This window comes from Mobula hypostoma, chromosome 15, assembly GCF_963921235.1.
Source record: "Mobula hypostoma chromosome 15, sMobHyp1.1, whole genome shotgun sequence".
Taxonomy (NCBI): Eukaryota; Metazoa; Chordata; class Chondrichthyes; order Myliobatiformes; family Myliobatidae; genus Mobula; species Mobula hypostoma.
In genome coordinates this window covers 67,337,853-67,362,732 of record NC_086111.1, presented here as the reverse complement: position 1 = coordinate 67,362,732, position 24,880 = coordinate 67,337,853, and the positions used below count along the sequence as shown (strand labels likewise).

At 40.3% G+C, this 24,880-nt stretch overlaps 1 protein-coding gene across 1 annotated transcript in view; it reads right to left on the bottom strand.

The window, feature by feature from the left end:
• Window positions 1-330: 330 nt before the first annotated feature.
• The window catches only part of prkar2aa (protein kinase, cAMP-dependent, regulatory, type II, alpha A), a 373,389-nt gene continuing 348,839 nt past the window's right edge, over window positions 331-24,880 (bottom strand). Inside the window, exons 13-17 of the mRNA XM_063068220.1 lie at window positions 22,040-22,141; window positions 21,428-21,502; window positions 13,469-13,534; window positions 9,772-9,910; window positions 331-8,005 (exon numbers count right to left, since the gene is read on the bottom strand). Of these exons, the coding sequence (XP_062924290.1) occupies window positions 7,872-8,005; window positions 9,772-9,910; window positions 13,469-13,534; window positions 21,428-21,502; window positions 22,040-22,141 (516 nt within the window). The 3' untranslated portion in view covers window positions 331-7,871. The remainder of the gene's footprint in view (window positions 8,006-9,771; window positions 9,911-13,468; window positions 13,535-21,427; window positions 21,503-22,039; window positions 22,142-24,880) is intronic.

Below are 24,880 nucleotides of genomic sequence, written 5' to 3'. Positions count from 1 at the left end.
AGGCCCAGGGAGAAAGAAAAGGGGGGGGGAACCCAGAGGATGGGCAAGGGGTATAGTGAGAGGGGCAGAGGGAGAAAAAGGAGAGAGAGAGAGAAAGAATGTGTGTACATAAATAAATAACGGATGGGGTACGAGGGGGAGGTGGGGCATTAGCGGAAGTTTGAGAAGTCAATGCTCAGATAACAATGTGTCATTAATACACTATTAATTTGTTCTCTCAATGATTAGCCCAGCATATTATGAATTTGACAAGGAGAGCTGAGTTTAAAACAGATCCCTATACTTAAAATGACAAGAGAATTGATTTGAACACAAAAGCAATTTTATTCTTCAATAAAACACCACACTGATAGAATTTTTTTTTTATTTTCAACGAAATAGTCTTAGTAAAGAACAATCTTTCAATTCCCCAAAAAGAATGGGTGGAAGGGAGCTTTAAGAAAGAAAAAAGGTGATTACAGAAGCATTCCTTGGCTAGAGGGAGGCCAATGCTCGGAACAGAAGACAAACCATCCCACATGCCCGCAGATTCCAGTGGCAGAAACATTGGATGGCAAATACAGATACCTGAAACTCTAGCACACACGTAACAGAGCTGCACTGTCAACATGCAACAGACCTTTGAGGCAAGGCAGGGGCAGAGTTTAAGCAGGATAGTCGCCAACAGCCAAAACCATGATGGATGCCATCTTAAAATGGCGTTTCTGATGACCATTGAGTCACTGCATTTTCTTTTGCAAAGTGGCCCACTTTCAGGATTAATCTTATGACATAAAATCAGCCAGTTTGCGTGTGCTATCTGGTATTAGTTTTCCCCTTTGAGGGAAAGGTTGCAAGTTATTTTAGTCCACTGTAAATAGAATAATATACCAAATATTCAGAGAATCTGAGAATTTGTCCTGTTTATTTGAATCATCAGGAAGGTTTAAGCAAGCAATGCAGTAGAAGCAACGTTCCACAGAGGGCAGATTCCCTGTTCTTTTAAACAATTTACCCCATTACCAAACAGAGCACAATGTGCAAAAGTCAGTAAATTACACATATTATAGAAAGAGGAATGCTGCACCTCTATACAACAGAGGATTTTATTTCCCAATGTAAATAAACTCTCTTAAAATTGATTTTACCAAAGCTCTGATCTGACATTTTGCTGTAAAGATTTCTTCCCCACATGGGTGAGGGGGAACATGGTAAAATTCAGCAAAGTGTCAACAGCAAACAGAAATAGCAGTTCTGAACAGGTGGAAATGTTCAATTCCAACATCACCTGTAAGGAGTCTGAACATCCTCCCCAGGGAATGCGTGGGTTTTCTCCAGATGCTCTGGTCTCTTCCCACAGTCCAAAGACGTACCAGTCAGTAGGGTAATTGGTCATTGTAAATTGTTTCATGATTAGGCCAGAGTTAAACTGGGGTTTGTTGGGTGGCGCGGCTCAAAGGGCTGGAAGGGTCCATTCTACGCTGTATATCTAAATAAAATTTTTAAAAATTTGAAGTCTGCTCAAGGTTATGGACTCTCGGTTTACTACTGTACATTAGTCTTGACTTTACCTTCCATGGAATGCATTTCCTGTCAAAAGTAATTGAAACAGTAAAAATACAAAATTCCATTAACAATGCTAATGAAATGCTTCATCTATCCTTATTTTCTCTACTTCTTTTGGTGCCTGAGTATCTAATGAGCATTTCAGATCAGCCTCTAGGAGTGTTTGATGGCTCTGGACCTGTACTCCCCGGAGTTTAGAAGAATAAGGGGGAATCTCATGAAACCTATTAAATATTGAAAGACCTCGATAGAATGGATGTGAAGAGGATGTTTCCTATAGTGGGTGAGTCTAGGACCAGAGGGCACAGCCTCAGAATAGAAGGATGCCCTTTAGAACAGAGATGAGAAGGAATTTCTTTAGCCAGAGGGTTGAGGTGGATAGGTTCTTGATTAGTGAGGGTATAGGGCAGGAAAATGGGGTTGAGAGGGATAATAAATCAGCCACAGTGGAATGGCAGAGCAGCCTTTGTGGACTGAATGGCTGAATTCTGCTCCTATGTCTTATGGTCGAACTTAGACAAAGGCAGACAGGTTCTAGTCATTGTCTACTATTCCTATGTTACACCATTGCATTGAACAGTAACAAAACATTTCACAGATGAAACCTACGACTCTCAATCCAAGTTAAACATGAAATATTCTCCACAATCAGTCAACCCTAGTAATCAAATATTTTACTAGTGAAGTGGGACAGTACAAGTACAATCCAAACCTTTCAGTGACTTTTCAGTGAGAATGTTTTACAAAGTTGTTATTGATATGGTAGCCAACATTAGAATATGAGAGGAATAGAAGATCTGAATGCAAATGTTTTGAAGTAAAAATATTGCAATCAATATAAATTCATCTTTATAACCCCCCTCCCACTAAGGAAACTTGTAACAAGAGTAAAAGTTGATAACAAGGCAGTCATCTCATGAGGCAGGTTAGTTCAAATGGCAGCTTAGTCCATCACAGTGAAGCCCAAGACAGAAACAGATTAAAGGGTAAATGAGATCAAATGCTTCTAATCATGTTATGATTTTTTAAAAAAACACTCAATCTTTGTACTATATAGTGTGTTCATTGATACAGATTATTCTGTTTCAGGGCCTTTTTTATGGAGAATTGTTATGGATATGCTAGCCAGCATTAGAATATAAAGTGGATAAACAATTGGGAAAAGCAGGTTTAATTAGGATCAGATAAAACTGATTGTTGAGAAGTCAGCCAGTGGCTCATTAATCATATAAAATTCTATGAAGGTTTATTAAGAATACTGAACTATGTATTAAAGAACATGGATTACAAAACAAAAGCACTTGGTGTAACATAACCACGAGAGATTCTGCAGGTGCTGGAAATCCAAAGCAACACACACAAAATGCCAGAACTCAGCAGGTTAGGCAGCGTCGATGGAGATGGATAGTCGACATTTCAAGGCGGCATCTACGGATGGCCCTCTGAGCCGCGCCACCCAACAATCCCCAATTTAAGCCCAGCTCCGAAACGTCAACTATCTGTTCATTTCCATAAATGCTGCCTGACCGATGAGCTCCTCCAGCATTCTGTCTGTGTTGTTTTGGTATTACATAAGTGACTCGAGGCAAGGTGCATAGACTTTCAGTAGTATATTGTTAGAGGGGACAGAAATTCGTGGTGTGCATTAAGATGCACTTAATTTATCATATTGGTAATGTGAAATTTGAAACCTGTTGATACGAAATGAGACTAAATACTCTGAAAAATTGGAACATCATATCAGTAGGATGGGGTTCACAGATGTGTCATGTGGTACTAAAATTTGGAAGAAAAAATGAGGGTGCATTTTGGCTTGCAGTTGTATGGAGTCTAGAAATTTTACCACTTTCATTGGTCACACTTGCTGTTGTGAACAACTATTCCAATACTTTCCATTAGAATCACAATGCTGCAGGTTTTGTATATTTGGCCCAGAGGGTTCAAACATTATTGGCAATGGGCAGGAAAATCCTAATGAAGCACATAAATAATATGCAGTGCAGCATCTCACCTTAACTACAGGTATTTAAAGTACAATTTTCCTGCAGGTTTTACACTTGAGAGATTCATTATAGATCAGGAATATAAATAGTAAAACATGTAAATTCCTAACAACTGCAATACCACAACTGTATTTGAGGGAACTGATTCTGCGGCTGGAAAGATAAACAATTTTAGCTCAACTTATCATTGTTAATAAGGCAAAACCATTTCAGATAGAAAATGTGACCCTGTAGATAAATGAAAAGAGACAGGACTGAGCTCAGCTGTGATGTATCATTACTATTATCTAACCAGAACTCTCATTCAGAGCTCACTTAAATACAGTTCTAAAAGTCAAGTGTCACTGAAAATGTACCTCTGGATATGAAAAGTAGGGCAGTCCTCAGCCCAAAGGATCGTGCAGTCACAGCAACACCTAGCTCTTAGAAGTTTTCGAAAGGCTGTAAAGATTCTATGCAAAACAATTCCTCTTTCAAAGGCAACTAACCCATCCTATCATCTTCAAGTAAGGCCTCTACTCTAAGAATTCTTTTGGAATGTTATTCAATACATAGTCAAGATCTTAAAAATCAAAAAGATTGAACTGTGTCCAGTATGGACTGGTATACAATCAAAACTAGTAAGTTTCTGTAGCAACACAAGCAAAATGCTGGAGGAACTCAACAGGTTAGGCAGCATCTATGAAAATGAATAAACTGTTGACATTTCAGGCCGAGACCCTTCACCAGGACTGAAAAGGAAGTGGTAAGATGCCAGAGTAAAATGTGGGGTGAGGGGAAGGTGAATAGAGTGGAGAATAGAAGAGGGGAGGGGGAGGGAATTTTGTTTTAAATCGAAAGGAGAAATTGATATTCATGCCATCAGGTTGGAGGCTATCCACTCAGAGTATAAGGTGCTCTCACGTTTATAATATCTTTCTGTTCTTTTTTTTGAGCGTTGAATATTAGCGGTTGTATTATAAGCTGTAAAAATCTGAAGACAAATGGCTTTCAAATGGATCTCAAATTAAAGTGAAGCATGGAAACAAGGATGGCAGAAACCAGATGCTTAATCATTATCATCAGGTGCCATGCCCAGTTTAAGATTTGACTGCCATGTCCCACACACTCCTGTTTCGGGTCAAGTGGATCAATTCATTGGTATTCATTTCCAGTTCTCTGGCTGCTGTCTCCATCATCATTTGTCTTTGCCTTCCTTTTGCTTTCTTCCCTTCAATCTTTCCCATAATTATCGTGCATTCCAACTCCTCTTTCCTAATCACGTGTCCAATGAAGTTATGTTGCCTTTCATGATCTCATACATTATTTCTCTTTTTGTGTTTGCTCTGTTCATGACATCCTCGTTAGATATTCGTTTCGTCCATGATATTCTTTGCATCCTCCTCAAAAACCACATCTCTGCTGCTTCAATTCGTTTCCTCATGTTACTAGATATTGTCCACCATTCTGAGCCATATAACTGGATAAACGTAACATTTCAGTACTCTGAGGTGGGTTGTCATGCCTAGTTGAGTATTAGTCATTATACTCTTCATTCTCGTAAAGGTGTCTTTTGCCATCCCTATTCTTCTTTTGATGTCCATTTTACACCTGCCATCTGATGTCACCCAGCTTCCTAAGTAGCAAAAGTTCTGTACTTGTTTTATGTCTTCCCCGTTTATTCTCAGCCTGCAGGTAGGATTCTTAATGCAACATTAAAATTATGACAATCCCAGGCAGCATCATGGATCCAAATCTGAACAGAACATGACATGTGAACGAAATGTCACGCAATACAGCTCATTGCTGCAACAAAAAGTTTGAGAGTGCTGAGGTGAGGGACAAAATATTGATGCCATCCTCATCAACCATTTGCAAAGTTTATTTAAGGGACTTAGCTACCACTGAACTGTCACTTTTTTAAGTTTGTTACTTCTACTCTGATGTTTCGTCCTTACAGTTGGTCTCAGACAGTAAACTTGCTAAGACTTTGGCCTTAAAATAAAATACGTAGTTAAAGATATTAAATACCTTATGTCAACCTCCTCCTGAGAAAGAAGCATACTTTCAAATCAGCGGCTGGCCTTTATGAGCTGCTGTAGCATGGACAAGCTGCAGCTTACAGAAAACAAATGCTAGACAGCTGATCTTCAATATCCACAGAAAGCTGCACTTGGCTCTCGGGTAGCATGCAAGTCCTGGTGTTGACCAACAGCAGGAAAGACAGCAAGTGCATGCTGGTTGAAATAATAATTCAAAACTAAAAAAATACAAATAAACTGACTTGACAAAGAATACTCAAGTCCTTTTCTAACTTTTCCTGCCCAATTTGCACCCCCTTCATAAACCTGACAAGAACAACAACTTTGCAGATTCCACAGGCATCCATTGACCTTCTGTACCTCACTCTGTGGCAATTTTTCACTGGAGAGTGGAGCCCAATAGGAGTTTTCTACTTGCTAAGTGCAATTCTGCCTTCAACTGCAGTTCTGTTGTCAGCAGGACACCAATCAAAGTGAAACCAAGGGGTGATGAGCCCTTCAATCACATCCTGCATGAAATATCTCAGAAAAACAAATCCAGTTGGGACTGCAGAATAAAACCCAAGGCCATTCTGACAAGGAATAAGAAAGGATACTAGAAGATTTTGCCTCCTTTTAGTATACTTACCAGTATTTCTGCATGGACAACAAGCAACTACATCTCACGCATGTGGTCCAGTAAGAAAAACACAGATGGTTGGTATGTTAAATTTATTCAAGGGCACACCACAGATTTATGGAAGGAAATATACACTAAAAATAAATATGCCCTTAATCAAACATTTCTGCACCTTTGGACCTGGGTTTCAGATATTGTTGAATCCAGGATAAAATGATGACTTTATTCACCTCACTATGTATAGTTACAAATTCATTATAAAACTCTTAAGCCGAGGCCAATAATGATTCAATGGCTGTGATATATCTGTACTGTGGGACAAAATTCTGAGTGAATCTGCCCCTACGTCAAACCTTCAGCTTGAACAGCTTATCATGTCATATCTCTCAAGCACTGATGAGCTAACATCTATGACTCTTCAATGCAAACCTCTATCAAACTGCTCAGCACTTCTCTGAAGGGAGCAGCGCAAGGTCAAGGAGTGTTTTGGACGTGGAGTGGGAATGGATTTGCTGGTGATGGGGTAAAAAAACTGGGCAGTGATGACTTTCAAGCCACAAGCCTGCCAATTCCTGAACAAACAAGTGAATTGAAAATATCTCTAACCAAGTTCTGATCTGAATATTAGGGAATGGGGATATCAGAAAAAGCAACAAGATGGAAACTAAAAGAGACACAAAATTTTACATCTATTTTTGGTAACAGTCTCAGCATACACCAGTACCTTGGGGTGCCCATGTAGCATTAACATTGTGAACCCAAGAAAGCTCAAATGTCTAAAGAAAACACATATTCCAACTCACCCATTACAAGAGCACAACAAAAGGGGAAGAAGGTATGTTAAGTGCCATTTTTATGCAATGATTTGACACTTAAGGGAACAGCATCGTTGTTCCAATACGTCTGTTTGGTACTGCACAGAGTAAAAAGAAAGGAGACAAACCCAACAACAGAACTCTTATAATTGTATGAGTGGTCTTTTTTATATACCCACCATCACACGTTTCACCCGACTTATCTATTGTTTCGTACTGTGAAACAATATTATACTGAAAATCCACCACAGATGCACAACTTTTCATTTCAAAAACCTCTTGAATCGAAGCAACTTTGGTAGTCTATTCAACATAATTCAAGGAACTTTAAAGAAGTCAATTTTATATGAAACATTAAACCTATCCAAATACTTTTCAAAGTAACACCCAGTGGTGAAACCACAGAAACAATCAAAGCTTTACAACAACCATTATCTTTTTTTTAGGTATTTTTTTTGGCAAGAACTGGTCACCTACGTATATAAGTAACAAAGAAACACAGAATCTGCTCATTTCATCTTATCAAAAATTACATTTAGTATTTGTCTTTGTGGTTCAGTTTGATAATTCATAAATCAACAATTTTTTTCTGTTTTTGGAAGAAGATCAGCCCAAGATACAGAATATGCTGTGAAATGAAGAAGGCAGATAACAAAAGTAAAACAGAACATTTGCCATACATTTTCCCATCCCTGGCTGGGTGGTAATGTATTTCATCATAGTGGTTGCCCCACGGCATGGAAAGAGGCAGAAAATGCTGTTTTGCTCATTTACTGCTCTTTTTTTTCCTCTGTGGGTTTTTTGTGTGTTTATGGGTATTTTTCGCTTTGCTTCCATCAAACTGAAAAGGCACTGGATAACATAGTGCCTATAAACCAGGATTCTCCAAGTCCAAACTGGTACCAAACAAGGCGACTAGTTGCTCTTCATAATTCACTATATTTCTCTTCATGATGTCCATGCAAGGGCCTAACAACCGTTCAAATGCTTGGATATCCATCACTGTAGAGGCAAAGAGAATAGGATAAAAACAACTCAACAAAAAGAGGTTTTGCACATATTAAAATGCAAGAGACACTACTGGGAAAAACGATCAGGACAAGATCGAAAAGGGTATACTGTGCAACACACACATGCTGGAGGAACTCAGCAGGTCAGGTAGCATCTATGGAAAAGAATAAACAATTGATGTTTCAAGCCAGGACTGAGAAGGAAGGGGGAAGATGCCAGAATATAAAGGTAGGGGGAGGGGAAAGGGGATAGCTGGAAGGTGATAGGTAAAGACAGGTAGGTGGGAAAGGCCAAGGGCTGGAGAAGACAAAATCTGATTGGAGAGAAGAGTAGACCAGAGGAGAAAGGAAAGAGGAGGGGACCCAAGGGGAAGTAATAGGCAAGTGAGAAGTAAAAGGTCAAAATGGGGAACAGAGGAATGTGGGGGTGGGGAGGGGATTTGTTTGCTGGAAGGAGGAATTGATATTAATCCATACAGAATATAAAGTGATGCTCCTCTACCCTGAGGGTGGCCTCATCTTGGCACAAGATAAAGCCATGGATCGACATATCGGAACAGGAATGGGAATGCCCTTCAATTGCATGGAAAGGGAAGGCTCATCCAGAAAGGAAATGAAATACCAACTCAGAATCTATGCCAGAATATCACCTGTACTATTAAATAAACAGTATGCACCCAAATAGTTTGAAAATTACAGCGTATCTATGTTTCCCGAAGATACAAAGCTGAGTGAGCTGTGAAGGGATGTGGAATGGCTTTTGGCAGATACAACGAAAGAAGAAATATTAACTTTATTTGTCACATGTACATGGGAACATATAGACTGTGCGTTGTTTTTGCATGAATGACCAACACAATCTGCGGATTGCATCTGGTGGCAGCCCATGCATGGGGACAATATATCATGCCCACAGCTTACTAACCCTAACTTTACATATTTGGAAAATGTGGGAGGAAACTGGGACACCCAGAGGAAACCCACACAATCACGGGGAGAATGTACAAACTGCTTACAAACAGCAGTGGGAACTGAACCCCTATCAGTGATCACTGGTGATGTAAAGTGATGCGATAACCGCTACTCTACTATGCCCTGAGAACACAGCATTTGGAATATAATGTGGGAAAACATAATGTCAGCTACTTTGGTACCTGAAAATAAAAAACAAAGTATCTTTCAACTGGTGAGGTGTTCAGAGGAATCTGCATATCCTTGAGAGTTTACATGGAACTACCACAGCAAGTAGGAAAATAAAATGTAACGCTAGCTATTATTCAAAAGTTGATGTTTTATTGCAAATTGAAATTTTATTACTTCATTTGGAAGAGATGAAGGGAATTGTCCAGTGAAAAGAGACTTAACTGGCTTTCTGGACTTTAGAAGAATGAGAAATAATTTCACTAAAGCACAAAGATTTCTGATGGCACCTGACGAGGAGATGTTGTATTTCTTCTGACTGATCGTACAGGAGGGCCACAGTCTCAAAAAGAGACGTGAAGAAATGTTTTCACTCAAAGGTTGGTGTAACTTTGGAATTCTCTCCGCAAGAGGGCTGTGGACACTCAGTTACCAAGTTTACTCAACACATTGATAGAAATTTTAGTAGTAAGCAAACAGGGAGAAATGGAGTTAGTGCAGTAAAGTGACTTTAGAGTAAAGGAGATATTATCAAAAGTGTGAGTGGGCTCAGGGCACTGGATGGTCTACTCCTGTTTCACATTTCTTATGTTCTACTCAATTGAAATGAATACTTGCCTAAGCATTTGACATCTCCAACTGCATATGCTGAAGCTGCTCTAGGTTTGTTGGTCACCAGTGCCAGTTCGCCAAAATAGTGCCCCTTCACACATCTGGCAATTTCCACCTCCGCATTGCCCTCTTGATCCGCCAGCGTCTAAGCAAAACAGATATAAATACTCAGTGTTAATTGTAAAGTGGAGCACAGCACCGGCGTAAATTTGAATTAAACAAGTTAGCTGTTATGTCAGGGATCTCCGAAGTAATCTGCACACAAAGGTTCACCCTGAAAGGCCCAAACTCACATTTTACTTCATAGTTGACTGCTCCACAGCAACTACAAACAGCCAATTTTCCAAAACTGATGTCTGAACATTCAGAAACAGCCAGAGCCAAGTCCTAAGAGCACAATCCTGTTGTTTGGAGTCAAAACAAAATTTTTTCTATTTTTATTTTAGACATCCAGCGTCTGCTGTTTGTTTGATTTCTACCTATTGTTTGGAAATTAAATGCGGAAAACACAAGAGCATTATCATTTGCCAATTAAAAAGGGCTTTCAGATGTTAAGACGTTAATTGACATGGTCTGATTCCTGCAATAACAAAGTAACCACCATTCATACTAATTAAGTAATAATCATGGCTTTCCTAAACAGAAACAGAAAATACCCTCAACACTGAACTTCAGAAGGCTGCCCCACCATCAAAAATATCTTCAAAATTCTGCATCCATCCTTAGGGATCCTCATCATTCAGGACATGCCTTCTTCTCTTTACCACCATCAGGGAAGAACTACATGAGCCTGACTGACTCCTCTGAAAATTGTTACCCCGTCACGCTGGAGAGACTTGTGATTTCCTGAGAACCTAAGAACAATGCTGCCTGGAGCTTAGCTCCAGGTAGGGTCACCCATGGCGGTAAGGTCAATGGGAAGGTCCCAGACAAAGAGTAATCCAACTAAGACCTTAACAGTGGAGCTGGTGGAAGATGAGGACAGATCACGACAGCAGTGAAGAGTTCCCGGTTATCTTGCATTCCATGCAACTGGACCCTGACCCCGATCTGTCAAAGACCACGTGGTGCCTACCCGTGCATCAGCCTCCCCACGTTAACCAGAATCACCTACAGCCTTTCTCGATTAACAGACTAACCCCTTGGGAGAACATTATATTCAACTTGAGTGATTGCAATACTACTACTACAACTATTACAGGAGCCTGAAGACCCACACTCAATGTTTTAGAAACAGCTTCTATCGCTCTGCCATTACATTTCTGAACAGCCCACAAACCTCTCTGATACTCTTTTGCACTATTTTTTTTATAATTCATAGCTATTTGTTATGCCGTCACTGTTCTATTACAACAAAAAACAAATTTTACAGCTAATGTCAGTGATAATAAACCTGATTCTGATTATAAGGTAAATATTTAACGTGTAGTTTATCACCTATCCACCATATCTACACATCCTCCCACTCAACTTTCCCATAAAATATCCCAATCCATACTCACAGCATTTCTGTCACATTTGTTCTGATAATGTCCCCCTCTATACCAACGCCACAACGCATCTTTTATTTGCTTCTGTTCAGAATTCCTCCCCATTACAAGTTGACAGAATCCTCGAATACATCTTCTCCTTTCCTGCACACCTAACCCTGACCTTGTAACACCATAAGACCATAAGATATAGAAGCAGAATTATGTCATTTGGCTCATTGAGTATGCTTCGCCATTCAATCATGGCTGATTTATTATCCCTCTCAATCCCATTCCCCTGCCTTCTCCAGATAACCTTTAATGCTCTTACTAATCAAGAACCTATTAAACTCCACTTTATGTACAACAATTATTTTGGCCTCCACAGCAAATCTGGGGCAATGGATTCCACAGATTCACCACTCTCTGGCTAAACAAAGTCTTCCTCCTGTCTGTTCTAAAGGGGCATTCTTAATCCTAGATTCTCTCACTATTGGAAACATCTTCTAGCACTCCACCTAGCCCTTTCAATATTCAATAGATTTCAGTAAGATCCCCTGTGACTCCAGAGAGTCACGGGCCCCAAGCCATCAAGTGCTCCTCACACATTAACCTTTTCACTCTTCTTCCCTTGGATGAATTTTCTTTGCCCTCACCTCTATTCCTTTAAGATCCCACATTTAAACGATCATTTGCCACAACTTCCAAAACGTCCAAGGTGATGTTATCACGAATGCTCTTCCTCCCATTCCTTGTCAGCATCCCCACAGCTAATGAAAAATGAATCAGTGGAAATGGAACACACTCTAATTACCCCAAAGATTTGCGGCCATTCCCATTCGATGCAAGCAGAGGAGGGACTGTAGCTGACCTTTCACCTCACTATTTATTATTCATGATACAGCCCCTTCTATCTTTGGGAGACCAAGCACTGCTGGAGTGATTACTTTACAGAAGAGCTCCACTCAGTCTACAAACATGACATGAGATTTTTAAATTCATTAACCATTTTAATTCTCTACTTCCTTCTGACTCCAGACTTCATTTTTTTTTTCCCAATGAAGCCTTATGCAAATACAAGGAACATAACTTGATCAGGCATTTTATAGCACTCTGTTATGAACAATCAAATCAATTATTTTATAACTACCACTCCTTTTCTGACATGTACTGATTATTGTTCTCCTATACTGTATAATCCCCCCCATACCCTTTATATATTTATGTGATTCCTAACTAGATTCATCATGCTATCATCATCCAAATATCCGGACCTGCCTCTCAGTATTTTTGCACTACCTTATTTCCCATTTTTCTATTTTCTATTTATGATTTATAATTTAAATTTTTAATATTTACTAATTTTAACTATTTCTAATATTTAATATTTGTAATCCAGTGAGTGGGAAGCGCAGAATCAAATATCGCTGTGATGATTGTACATTCTAGTACCAATTGTTTGGCGACAATAAAGTATAAAGTATAAAAGTATAAGTATAAAGTATCCTTCGTGTCATTTAAACACCCTTGCCCTTTCCCAAGTTAAAGACCTTACTCTAACTCATTTTCCTTAACTCTGCAACTGCTTAAATTGTTACATCTTAACCAACTCTATAAAAAAAGCAGTGCATAAAGCCCAGTCCATCACAGGCAAAGCCTTCCCCACCAATGAGCACATCTACAAGGACCATTGCCATAAAAAAAGCAGCAACCATTATATCAGGCCCTCACCATCTCCCCCATGTTCTCTTCTGACTGCTGCCATCGAGGTGGTGGTACAGGATCCATCGGTCCTGCACCAGTTGTAGGAACAGTTATTACCTTTCAGTTATCTGGCTCCTGGACCAGCGCGGATAACTTCACTCACGCCAACTCTGAACTGACTCCATAACCAACTGACTCACTTTCAAGGACTCTTCAACTAATGTCGTCAGTATTATTTATTTATTTATTTATTTAGATTTGAACAGTTGCTCTTCTTTTGCATATTGGTTGTTTGTCAGCCTTTCTGTGTAATTTTTCATTGATTCTATTTATTTATTTTACTGTGAATGTCTGCAAGAAAGTGAATCTCAAGGCAGTATATGGTAACATAAATGTGCTTCGATACTTGAAACATTATAGATTTCCCTCTTCGGGCACTTGCATTTAAAGCACTTTAGTGTATTTATAGTTTCCACTATTTCCCTTTGGTTTATGGATCACTTGTGGCCCATGCAGGTGAAAAGTCTTACCTTGCTCTTGATCATGATCTTCACTTCACCCGATTCTACAATGTAGAAGCAGTCTGCCTTATCTCCCTGCAGGACAACAAAGTAAAACTTCAGATTTCAAAATTATAACTTAACAACAACTTGTTTTAGCACATACCTGATTAATAATATAGTCAGAGAAAAAGAGAGATTAGCTTTACTTGTGACATGTATATTGAAACATAGCGTGAAATGGGTCGTTTGCATCAAATCAAATCAGTGAGGACTGTGCTGGGTAGCCTGCAAGTGTTGCCAAGCTTCTGGTGCCAACATAGCCTGCCTACAACTTACTAACCTTAACCCGTGTCTTTCTGCAATATAGGAGGTAACAAGAGTGCTCAGAGGAAACCACAGGGTCACAGGAAGAAAGTACTAACTCCTTAAAACTGGAATTGAACCCCGATCTAACAGCTGGCGCTACACTACTGTACTGCCCCACAATAGCCCGACTTTCCTTCTTGTTGGATTAGGATGCAGAATTGTTATTTTTCCTGTAAGTTTACAGGAGCAGCAGGAGGAGAGAGAGCAGCGCACCGCGCGTGCGCAGCCCTCCGGTGAAAAATGATATCATATCCATTAAATAGGGGCTGTGGACAATTCTGATTTGATGGAGACAGACGTGAAAGCACAGATGAACATCTGGAGAAATTTCTGAAACGCCAGTTCGCTGCTGTTGTTACTGCGCGGTCGGGAATCTTCCGGAGGGAAGGCCTCAAAATCCCCGGCTTTGCCTGCTGTTGGCGACCGAGAAGGAGGTCGAATCGTTCGGACAGAGATGGCGCTCAGTACTCGGTGTCGGAGAGCTGATCAGAGCTCGAAGTTTTCGGATGACTCAGAGTCGGATTGTGGTCGGGCATGGGAGGGAGAGTTTTTCTTCCTTCTCCCGTCTACGTGAGATATGGGACATTTGAGAGACTTTGAACTTTTTACTGTGCTCATGGACTGTTCTTCATCAAGTTATGGTATTGTTGCACTGTTGTAACTATATGTTATAATTATGTGGTTTTGTTAGTTTTTTCAGTCTTGGTCTGTCCTGTGTTTTGTGATATCTCACCAGAGGAACATTGTATCATTTCTTAATGCATGCATTACTAAATGACAATAAAAGAGGACTGCATGTCCTCATAATCTAATCTAGCTTGTAATTTTTTTTATAATCACCTACATATTGTAGATTCCAGTTAATTGGGCCATCGGTTAATCAGAGCAGCCACTTATTTGGAACAACTCTTAATGAACAAAAAACAATCAAGAAAATAGCCGGAATTCACTTCACTTATTTGGGATACTATGCAAAACTGTTGCCAACCGTTTCTAACTAGCATCAGACACGTGCACTTGTGTGGCCATCAGACATTATACCGTGTTTAGAGGGAACAGTTTTTTACATGGAGCCCATTGCTTATGTTTGCATTAAAAAAAACTGTGATTTTGTCTCTGATAGTTGGCAATAAACAAGCAGTAAGACAATTTAGATTGGTTTTGCACACTGCATTCTCAAGCATTCAGGCTTGGAGAAGCCAGAAACAGCCAGTAGTGAAAATGAGTGAATAATTTCACTACTTCAACAAGTTAGGGACGACGAAGAATTTGAAGCTACCAACAATCACCTTGAATGTGACAATGAAAATGAAGATTTGGAGGATGTAATCATCAAAAGCATTGTAAGAAGGTAGTCCTTTACCTGCACTAGGCATCAGCACTAAATTTGTTCATTTACAATCAATCAAAAGAACATGGCAACGTATATTACATGGATTTCTATTATACAATTTTATAGTACTGTAGAGATAATAGTAGTGTTCTAATTTGTTCTGCGTTTTAGTTAAATACATAATATTTTAGTTAAACAGTAGTTTTTAAATATTTTTAATTATTTCCATGAAGCTTTGGCTAACTGGAGCAGCCGCTTAATTGGGCCAAAATGTACTGGTCTTGATGTGTGCTAATTAACGGGAATCCACTGTATATTAATTGTTCAGTGAATTTTCCAGTAATTATAGTACAATTGCTTCTGTATTTTTCTAGAATCTTCTTAAGTTTTCAGCAGCAGGTGTCAAACCACATGGATCTGGCTATCTAATAGGTTAACTGTTAACAATGTAATTTTTTTTTATCTCTATCTAGTCTCAGTATCAGAAGACAACTAGAGAACCCGGTGACCTGTTGGGGCACCCTTTGGGAGAAAGGTGGTGCAGTCTGATGTGATTGCTTTGGAAATTAAAGAAGAAAAACTCAGTTTATTAAAGAAGAAAGATGGATAAGCAAGACAAATATAGCTCCTCTGTCGTGATCTTGCTTCAGGTTCGGTGCTGTTCGGTACAATGACAGTGACTTCGTTGGCAGTTGTTGTCATTCTGGAGATGCGCAGCCCTTTCATCCTTCGTCTCTTCATCGCTTCTACCATTTGTTCTTCCTCTCTGATCCTGGAGTCGTGCGGCCCTGGCCTCATCCGATTCTTGTTCTCTCCCTCTCTTTGCCGCTTCCCGACGACGTTTGGCATCATCTCTTGACCATCATGTCCCCCTTCTCTTTCCATGCAGCATAATTAGGCTGCCCATATTTTTTCACCCTGATGCTTGATAGAAGATACGAAGCAGTAACACCAAAGCCTCCAGGATGCTGATTTTTCTTGATGATGTGGTTGGCACTCTCCTAAATGGACGTGATAGCCCTGCCCTTTTTCTGCAGTTGGTGTCGCTGCTGTGAGCATCGTGAGATGCTGCTGAGGCTGGCCGTTGCATGCATCGTGGTGTCACTTCACGGTTTCCATTAAAGCTGGAATCGGCTCGGATTATGGAAAGCGGGGTCTGTTGATGAACGAGTGAGCAATTTTATACGAATATATAACCCTGAACTTTGCATGCATTCTGTAAGTTAGCGCATTTTAAGTCGGTTTAGTCAAAAAAAAGTGCCACTGTAATGCACCGTTTGGGCTAATTGGAGGTCACAAACAGACAAACAGAGCATGAGAATTTTAGTAGTATATAGATGTCTACTTTTTAGTCTGGTCTTTGTTCTCTCGACATTTCTTGTTTTTCTTTGCTCTTGTAATACTTAAAACAATTGTAAACAACACATTTTATGCCTCATTCTTGATCTCAGAAGAAACTTTAGATCGCAAAAGCTAGGCCACTTAAGAGTAAAAATCTGGAGGAATTCTCCACTCCACAAAATATGGTGAAAATCCAGCAGTCAATCCCTCTAAAGCAGAGGCTTCTAGCCTGCGGCCCTTGCTTAATGGTATTGGTCGATGGCAGAAAAAAGGTTGTGAACCCCTGCTCTAAAGGCTGTAAATGGGAAGTCACAATTTTATGTTGGCTGAGGTATCACAAAATGTGAAAGGTGATAGGTAAATAGTGTTGTCCAGACAGGGAAATCAATAACCTACATAGCCAAGGTTCTCAGAAGATGTACACGATGCTCGGACTTGGGACAAGTTCCAAAAGCCAAGCTCTCTCATTTCCTATGCAAAAATAAACTGCCCGTTGGGAAAGTCGACACTGATTCATTCTGCTCTGCCAGATATAATGGGCAATGTTCAAATGATGAACTAATCAATAAGTTGGAGTTTGGCATTCCTTTAGTTTTCAAGGATATTGTCAACAGTATGTTCTGATCACTGTGTAATCGATTCAAAGATTTCTTCCACCCACTCCAAAGAAACTACTGTTATGTTTCATAAAGACAAGAGGTTTTACAGATGCTGGGAATTCAGAGTAACACACAAAATGCTTGAGGAACTCAGGTCAGGCAGCATCATGGGGAGGGATAAACAGTCAACACTACAGGCTGAGAAGAGTCTCGGACTGAAACATCAACTACTTATTCATTTCCATAGATGTTGCCTGACCTGCTGAGTTTGTATATGTTATTCTCGATTCCCAGCATCCTCAGAATCTCATGCTCAGTCCCCTTTACCCGTACCTGAACCACAGACCTCCATACCTCTCTCATCCACTTATCTACCCAAATTTCTCCTAAATGCTGTAATTGAACCTGCATCCACCACTTCTGCTGGCAGCTCGTTCCACACTCACTCCACCTTCTGAGTGAAGAAGTTCCCCCTCAGAAGATATACTGACATTGGAGAGGGTTCAGAGAAGATTGATGAGAATGATTCCAGGAATGAAAGGGTTACCGTAAGAGGAACGTCTGGCAGCTCTTGGGCTGTATTCCCTGGAGTTCAGGAGAATTGGGGGGGAATCTTATAGAAACATTCCAAATGTTAAAAGTATTGAACAGATTAAATATGGCAAAGTTGTTTCCCATGGTAGGGGATTCTAGGACAAGAAGGCACAACTTCAGGATTGAAGTACGTCCATTTAGAACTGAGATGCGGAGAAATTACTTTAGTCAGAGGGTGGTAAATCTGTGGAATTTGTCACCACAAGCGGCTGTGGAGGCCAAGTCATTGGATGTATTTAAGCCAGAGATAGGTTCTTGATTAGCCAGGGCATCAAAGGGTATGGAGTGAAGGCAGGGGAGTGGGGATGACTCAAAGAATTAGATCAGCCCATGATTTGAGTGGCAGAACAGACTCAATGGGCCGAACGGCATACTTCTGCTCCTATATCTTATGGTCTAAATATTTCACCTCTTACCCTAATCCTACGGCCTTTAGTTCTAGTCTCTCTCAGCTTGCGGGGAAAATGCCTGCATGCATTCAGCCTATCTAGGCTGGCAGTCCAATGCGGGGCTGCTGGCTGTTCATATATCAGGTGGTTGAAAAAAACTATCCATATTTAAAAAAACAGAGGAATTTTCCTCAAGGCCCATTCTAAATGTATGTAACACCAAACACAAAACATTGGATTAATTATTTTGATACTGTTTCCTGTGTGCTAATTAGTTGCTGTTTTCTACACCATATTTCAAAATTACTAATTTGGTTACAAATCACACTGAGACATGTTGAGGTTTTGGAAACCACCACATAGACAAATCTCCTTTTCATTGCTGCAAAATAGTCCTCATATTTCAATTTCACTGTAATTTCTTTAACGCCCTTCCGTTTCTGCAATCTGTGATAAAAAGTGAGAGGTATCTTAACCTCACAGCCATACCGTGACAGAAACTGTGAGCAAGTTTGACTGAAATCCACAAATAGAAAATTAAAACTTCACCTGTCTTGCGTATTAAATGTACAATGGTGGATTCAATTTACGATTGCTGTGAAAAATATGCTATATTAAATCATAATCCTTAGTTCTTCATAGTCATAGAAAAGTACAATGCAGCAATGGCCCATCTAATCCATGCTGAAACCATTTAAACTGCCTACTCCCATCGACCTGCATATGGACCATAGCCCTCCATATCCCTACCACCCATGCGCCAATCCAAATTTCACTTAAACACTGAACAGTGACGGCCTGAAACAGCAACTGCTCATTCCTCCCCATTGATGCTGCCTGAACTGCTAATTTCCTCCAGCATGTTGTGTGTGTTAGTATGTTTTGTAGGAAGTGCAAATAACTATCTATTATAATCAACGATTGGAAGTAAGGACCAAAAGAGAATAATTGGAAAACCAATTAAACACTCCGGCTAGCTCAACGCTGATGGATATTATTCAGTTTCAAATTCATGAATTTTAAGTTTGTGGTGTAATTCCCGTGTGTTTACTCCAATGGCCCTCACACTTGATTACACAGTTGTTAAATATCCATATACACAACCCCATGGCTTCAGGGACCCAAATTCAATCCTGACCTTGGATTATTAGTAGAGCTGTTGCTTTCACTACTCCAGTGACCCAACTTGATTCCTAATCTGTTGCATTGTCTACGTGGAGTCTGCACATCCTCTCTCTTGACAGGATGGGTTTCATTTGTGTGCTCCAGTTTCCTCTCACATCCCAAAATTAGGTTAATTGGCCACTATAATTTCTACTTTGTATAGGAGGTGTAATCTGGCAGAATTTGATGGGAATGTGGGGGTGAAGAAAACAAATTAGGATAGGAGGAGGGGAGAACCAAAGGGTTTCTCAATGTGGTCTCTTCCTCTGGGGCTCTAATTCAATGCTTGCACATGCACACATTCAGAGGTCAACAAGACTCATTAAGTAAAAGTCATCATCATCATTATGTGCCATGTTGAATGATGTGGGTGATCATGGTCTGCGGACTATGATTGTTCTTGATAAATCTCTCTACAGAAGTAGCTTGAAGTTGCCTTCTTCTGGGCAGTGTCTTTACAAGAGGGGTGACCCCAGCCTGTGAATACTCTTCAGAGATTGTCTGCCTGGCGTCAGTGGTTGCATAACCAGGATTTGTGATATGCACCAGCTGCTCATACAACCAACCACCACCTACTCCCATGGCTTCATGACATCCTGATCTTGGGGGTGGAGGGGGGTCTGAGCAGGTGCTACACCTTGCCTAATAGTGATCTGCAGGCTAGCAGAGGGAAGGAGCACCTTACACCTCCTGTGGTTGAGACGCATCTCCACTCCGCTACCCTATACATGAAAATGGGCCTTATATTAAACGGGTGCAAAAAGTTTTCTATTGACCAATCTGAAAATAAATCAATTACAGTGGACTCTGGTTAATTGGAACACATTGGGACCAGTGCATTTTGGCCCAATTAAGCAGCTGCTCCAATTAGCCAGTTTTGATATTTAAAACTGTTTGACAAAGAAAAACTGTTTAACTGAGTAACAAATTATGTACGTAAATGAAATGCAGAACAAATTAAAACACTATCTATTCTACTACAGTACAATAAAACTGTGTATGAGTTCCTAAGTTATCGATGGAAGAATTCATCCAGTGTTAACTGCCTGGTACGGGGCATCCAGAGAGGGATCGCACTTCTGATGAAGGGGCTTGTTGTGTCCATTCTGGGGCAGCTCTTTGGTCTCACTTAGCTCTCACCTGTGGCTCCAAGTAGCTGTTTGCATGTGACAGGCGGGCTAAACCAGGTGAGAACAGCCAGCAGGCCTCATACCCCAGTGAAATAGGGACATGCCTGTCCTAGCGTGGTAAGTCAGTTCCAGCACACTGGGCAGATGAGATCAACAGTGAGATTCAACCACCAAGAAAGTGGTTATGCAATGCTTTGTGGAGAATTAAAGGGCATTATAAAGCACAGAAGTAGTCATGGTCATCCATTGCAACCAAGGAAGACCCCAGTTTGTGACTACTCATACCAGTGAATCTGGAGCTCCAAGGTCAAGAGAATGGAACTGTCCTAATGCAATTGCTTTTCCACTTTAAAAACTCTACCACACAGGTTTCACTTTCATCGTCAGAAACAATGGACAACCAACATGCTGCCATGTTCTTTTGATTGGCTGTAAATGAACAAAAATTAGCACAGACACCTGGTGCCGATAATGGACTGCCTTCATACAATGCTTTTGAGGTTTGCATCCTCCAAATGTTCACTTTCATTATAACATTCATAGTTCCAAACTTGTTGAAGCAGTGAAATCGTTTCATTTTTCACTCCTGATCGTTTCTGGCAACTCCAAGCCTGAATGCCTGAAACCACACTGAGCAACACAATTCTAAATAGTCTTACTGCTTATTTCTCGCCAACTATCAGTGGCTTTTGAACATAAACACATCCAAGCGACACTAAAATCTGCTCGCTCTAAGCACCGTGTAGTGTCTAACAGCTACACAGGTTCACAAGTTCATGCGACTGATGCTAGATAGAAACTATTTGGCAACAGTCTCCTGTCCCAGTAAAGTGGCCAAGTGTCCCAAATAAATGATGGGAATCCCGGCTATTTTTTCAATTAGTTTTTGTTCTTTAAGACTTGTCCAAATAGGTGGTTGCCCCAATTAACTGATGGACTGATTAACTGGAGTGCCAAAAAGTAAAAGGAAATCAAACATAAGTTATTGAACATGAAAGTTTGCATGTTGGTTATTTAGTAATTAAAAACCATGGCATAAAGGTTGCGCATATAATGAATTAAAGTCTTACCTGTTTAATGATAAGTTCATTATCGTGATATGATCTCTCTCCTATTACGTCAACAATCTTCATTCTTTCTGAAAGCTGAAAAATCAAACAGATATCACAGAAATTTTAATGACTGAAGTGTGATTCAATATAGACATAGGAACAGATTCAGCTCATCGAGCTTGCTCCACTATTCAATCATGGCTGAAATGTTCCCTCCACCCCCATTGTCTTGCCATCTCCCTGTAACGTTTGCCACCCTTACGAATCAAGAATCTATCAATCTCCACTTTAAACGTACCCAATGACTTGGTTTTCACAGCCATCTGTAACCTGCAATTAAAGCTGTGAGGTAACTTTACCCTGCTGCTGTGGCTCCATTGTTATTAATATAATAATTATTATTATTCAACTGCAGGATCCCAGTCACTCGGACGCATTCCCTTAAAATATCTCTGCCCTTGCACCTCATTGTGCCTTAAAAATAATCTGTTTATTTAAGCTTTGATCAACTGCTCTGGTACTTTACACAGGTCACAAATTCTAAATATTAATTCCTAAGGTGCTTCATAAAGTGTAACTATGCTAACTGAATGTTCTGAGTTTTGTACGGGTCAAAGAAAACAACTGTACCTCCAGTGATTTCAACAGGGGAACCGATTCAACGAATGATTCATACATCTTCCTCTTCTTTGCATTGTTTTTCACAATTATTCGCCGAAACGTGACACGGTCCTGCAGAGAAAAAAAGAGGAAAATGAACTAACAGAAACGTAAACCAAGGGAATACCCATTTTTGAAGCACAGAAACTTCAGGTTACAGCTCCCACACCTCTCAAATAACCAGGTTTTGTTTTACCAGGGCACATCCAAAGAACAATGCAATTACTATTCACAAGCTTCTGTTCGTAATTTGTGCATGATGAGAGATACCTGATTTTCCAACTTCTCCAGTTTCTTTTCAGCATTATAATCATGGTCTCAAAGAGGCGTCATCTAGACGGCTTTTGTGTAAATAGACCACAATATTCAAAACTAAGAAACCACTACAAAATATTTTTAAAATAATTATCAATTTTAACCAGTTTTAACTTCCCACAGTGCTTCATAGCTACATTACTTGACAGCAAGTCACATACAATATTTAGGCAGATATCCTCAAGTTTGGTCTAAAAAAAGAGTTGTGGCAAAGATTAGATAGAATTCCAATGTGTAGCATGCCATGGTGAATAGTGGAGTAATCAGAGTTCAGGGATAGCCAAGGCAGCATGCTTGAAGGAGGAATGTTGGGGTAGAGAAGATAACAGAGACAGAGAGGCCAAGGCTATGGAGGGATCCGAAAATAAAGGTGAGAATTTAACTAACTGCCAATGCCACATTGATATCCATGAACACAACAGTGTGAGTTAGGACTATGACTGAGGTAAACTGGGTAGGAGGAAGTTGCAATAATTGTCTACAAGCAATAATGGTACAGAGGGAAATTTCTGCAGAACCTGAGCAACGACTGGGGCAAAGAGAGCAGTACTGAGGAGGCAGAAATAGGAAGTCTAAGCGATGGCATTAGATTATGAAGACACATAGTCCTCTTTTATTGTCATTTAGTAATGCATGCATTAAGAAATGATACAATATTTCCTCCGGTGTGATATCACAAAACACAGGACAGACCAAGACTGAAAAAACTAACAAAACCACATAATTATAACATAAAGTTACAAGAGTGCAACAATACGATAACTTGATGAAGAACAGTCCATGAGCACAGTAAAAAGTTCAAAGTCTCTCAAATGTCCCACATCTCACGCAGACGGGAGAAGGAAGAAAAACTCTCCTTGCCATGCCCGACCACAGTCCGACTCTGAGTCGTCCGAAAACTTCGAGCCTCCGATCAGCTCTCCGACACCGAGTACCGAGCACCATCTCTATCTGAACGATTGGACTTCAATCTCAGTCGCCAACAGCAGGCAAAGCCGGGGATTTTGAAGCCTTCCCTCCGGAAGATTCTCGATTGTGCAGTAACAACAGCAGCAAACCTGCGTTCCAGAAATTTCTCCAGATGTTCCTCTGTGCTTTCACGTCTGTCTCCATCAAATCAGAATTGTCCACGGCCCCTATTTAACGGATACGATATCATTTTCACCGGAGGGCTGCGCATGCATCCTCCCGCCTATAATGTGTGCTCCAAAGCTAATCTCAGCTTCAAATGTGACAATAAAGTTACAAGCAATTTGGTTTAATGTCGGATATCTGTCAGAAATTGGAAGCTAGGAAAAGCGGTTATAATGGAAGTTCAAAATAATGCTTTTGATTTTTCAATATTTAGATGAAAAAATGTTTGATTATCCAATACCGTATGTTGAACAAACCCACTGAAAATGTAGGCACAGTGACATAGTAAAATGTTTCACTGTAGATGTATAACTGGATTATGAAAGCATACATGGAGAAAGTGAGTGAGTGCTTATGGTTACAATACTCAGGGTAGGTGGGACAGATTACATTTTTATAGATTTCAGGGACAATTATATGGCTATGGGAAGAGAAACAGTTGCTCGTAATGCTCTAGCCTCTAATTCTCTTTTACAAATAGAACCAAGTATCTGCCCTTCCAAAACGGCACCTCATCTCAAAACTTTCTATCAATATTTATTTTTCAATCTCCCTCTGATATTCAATAGAATTGGCATTGTCACATCTGAGTTTTCTCACATAATCTCAAGTAAGTCACCTTTCAGCTCTGCACCTGTCTGCTGAATGACCAAAATAATATTATTTCAATAAGAGCAGCTCTCATTCTTCCAAACCAAAGACAGCATAGGATTAGTATGCTTTCTAATACTAATCCTAGCAATAAACTTGCTAATCAATCTAATTAATATACAGACAAGACATCATTCTCCGTAACTTCCGCCATCTACAATGGGATCCCACCACTAAGCACATCTTTCCGACTCCCTCCCCCACCACTCTCTACTTTCCATAGCGATCACTCTCTATGTCCACTCATCCCTCCTCACTGATCACATTCCTGGCACTAATCTTTGTAAGTGGGACAAGTGCTACACCCGGCCCTACATCACTCAAGGCCCCCAACAGTTCTTCCAGGCATGGTAGCACTTCACCTGCGAGTCTGCTGGGGAGCATCTACTGTATCTGGTGCTCCTGGTGTGGCCTCCTCTAAATCGATGAGACCTGATGAGGTTTGGGGAACTGCTTTGTTGAACACCTTCACTCCATCCGCCACTAGTTGTGATTTCCCAGCGGTCTTCCATTTCAATTAGACTTCCCGTTCTCCTTCCGACATATTAGTCTAAGGCCTCCTCTACCGCCACGATGAGGCCACACTCAGGTTGGAGGAGCAACACCTCATTCTGCATCTGGGTAGCCTCCAACCTGGTGCCATGGACAGCAGTTTTTTTTTTAAACTTCTGGTAATTTCTCCCCCCTTCCCCTTCTCTTCTTGTTCCATTC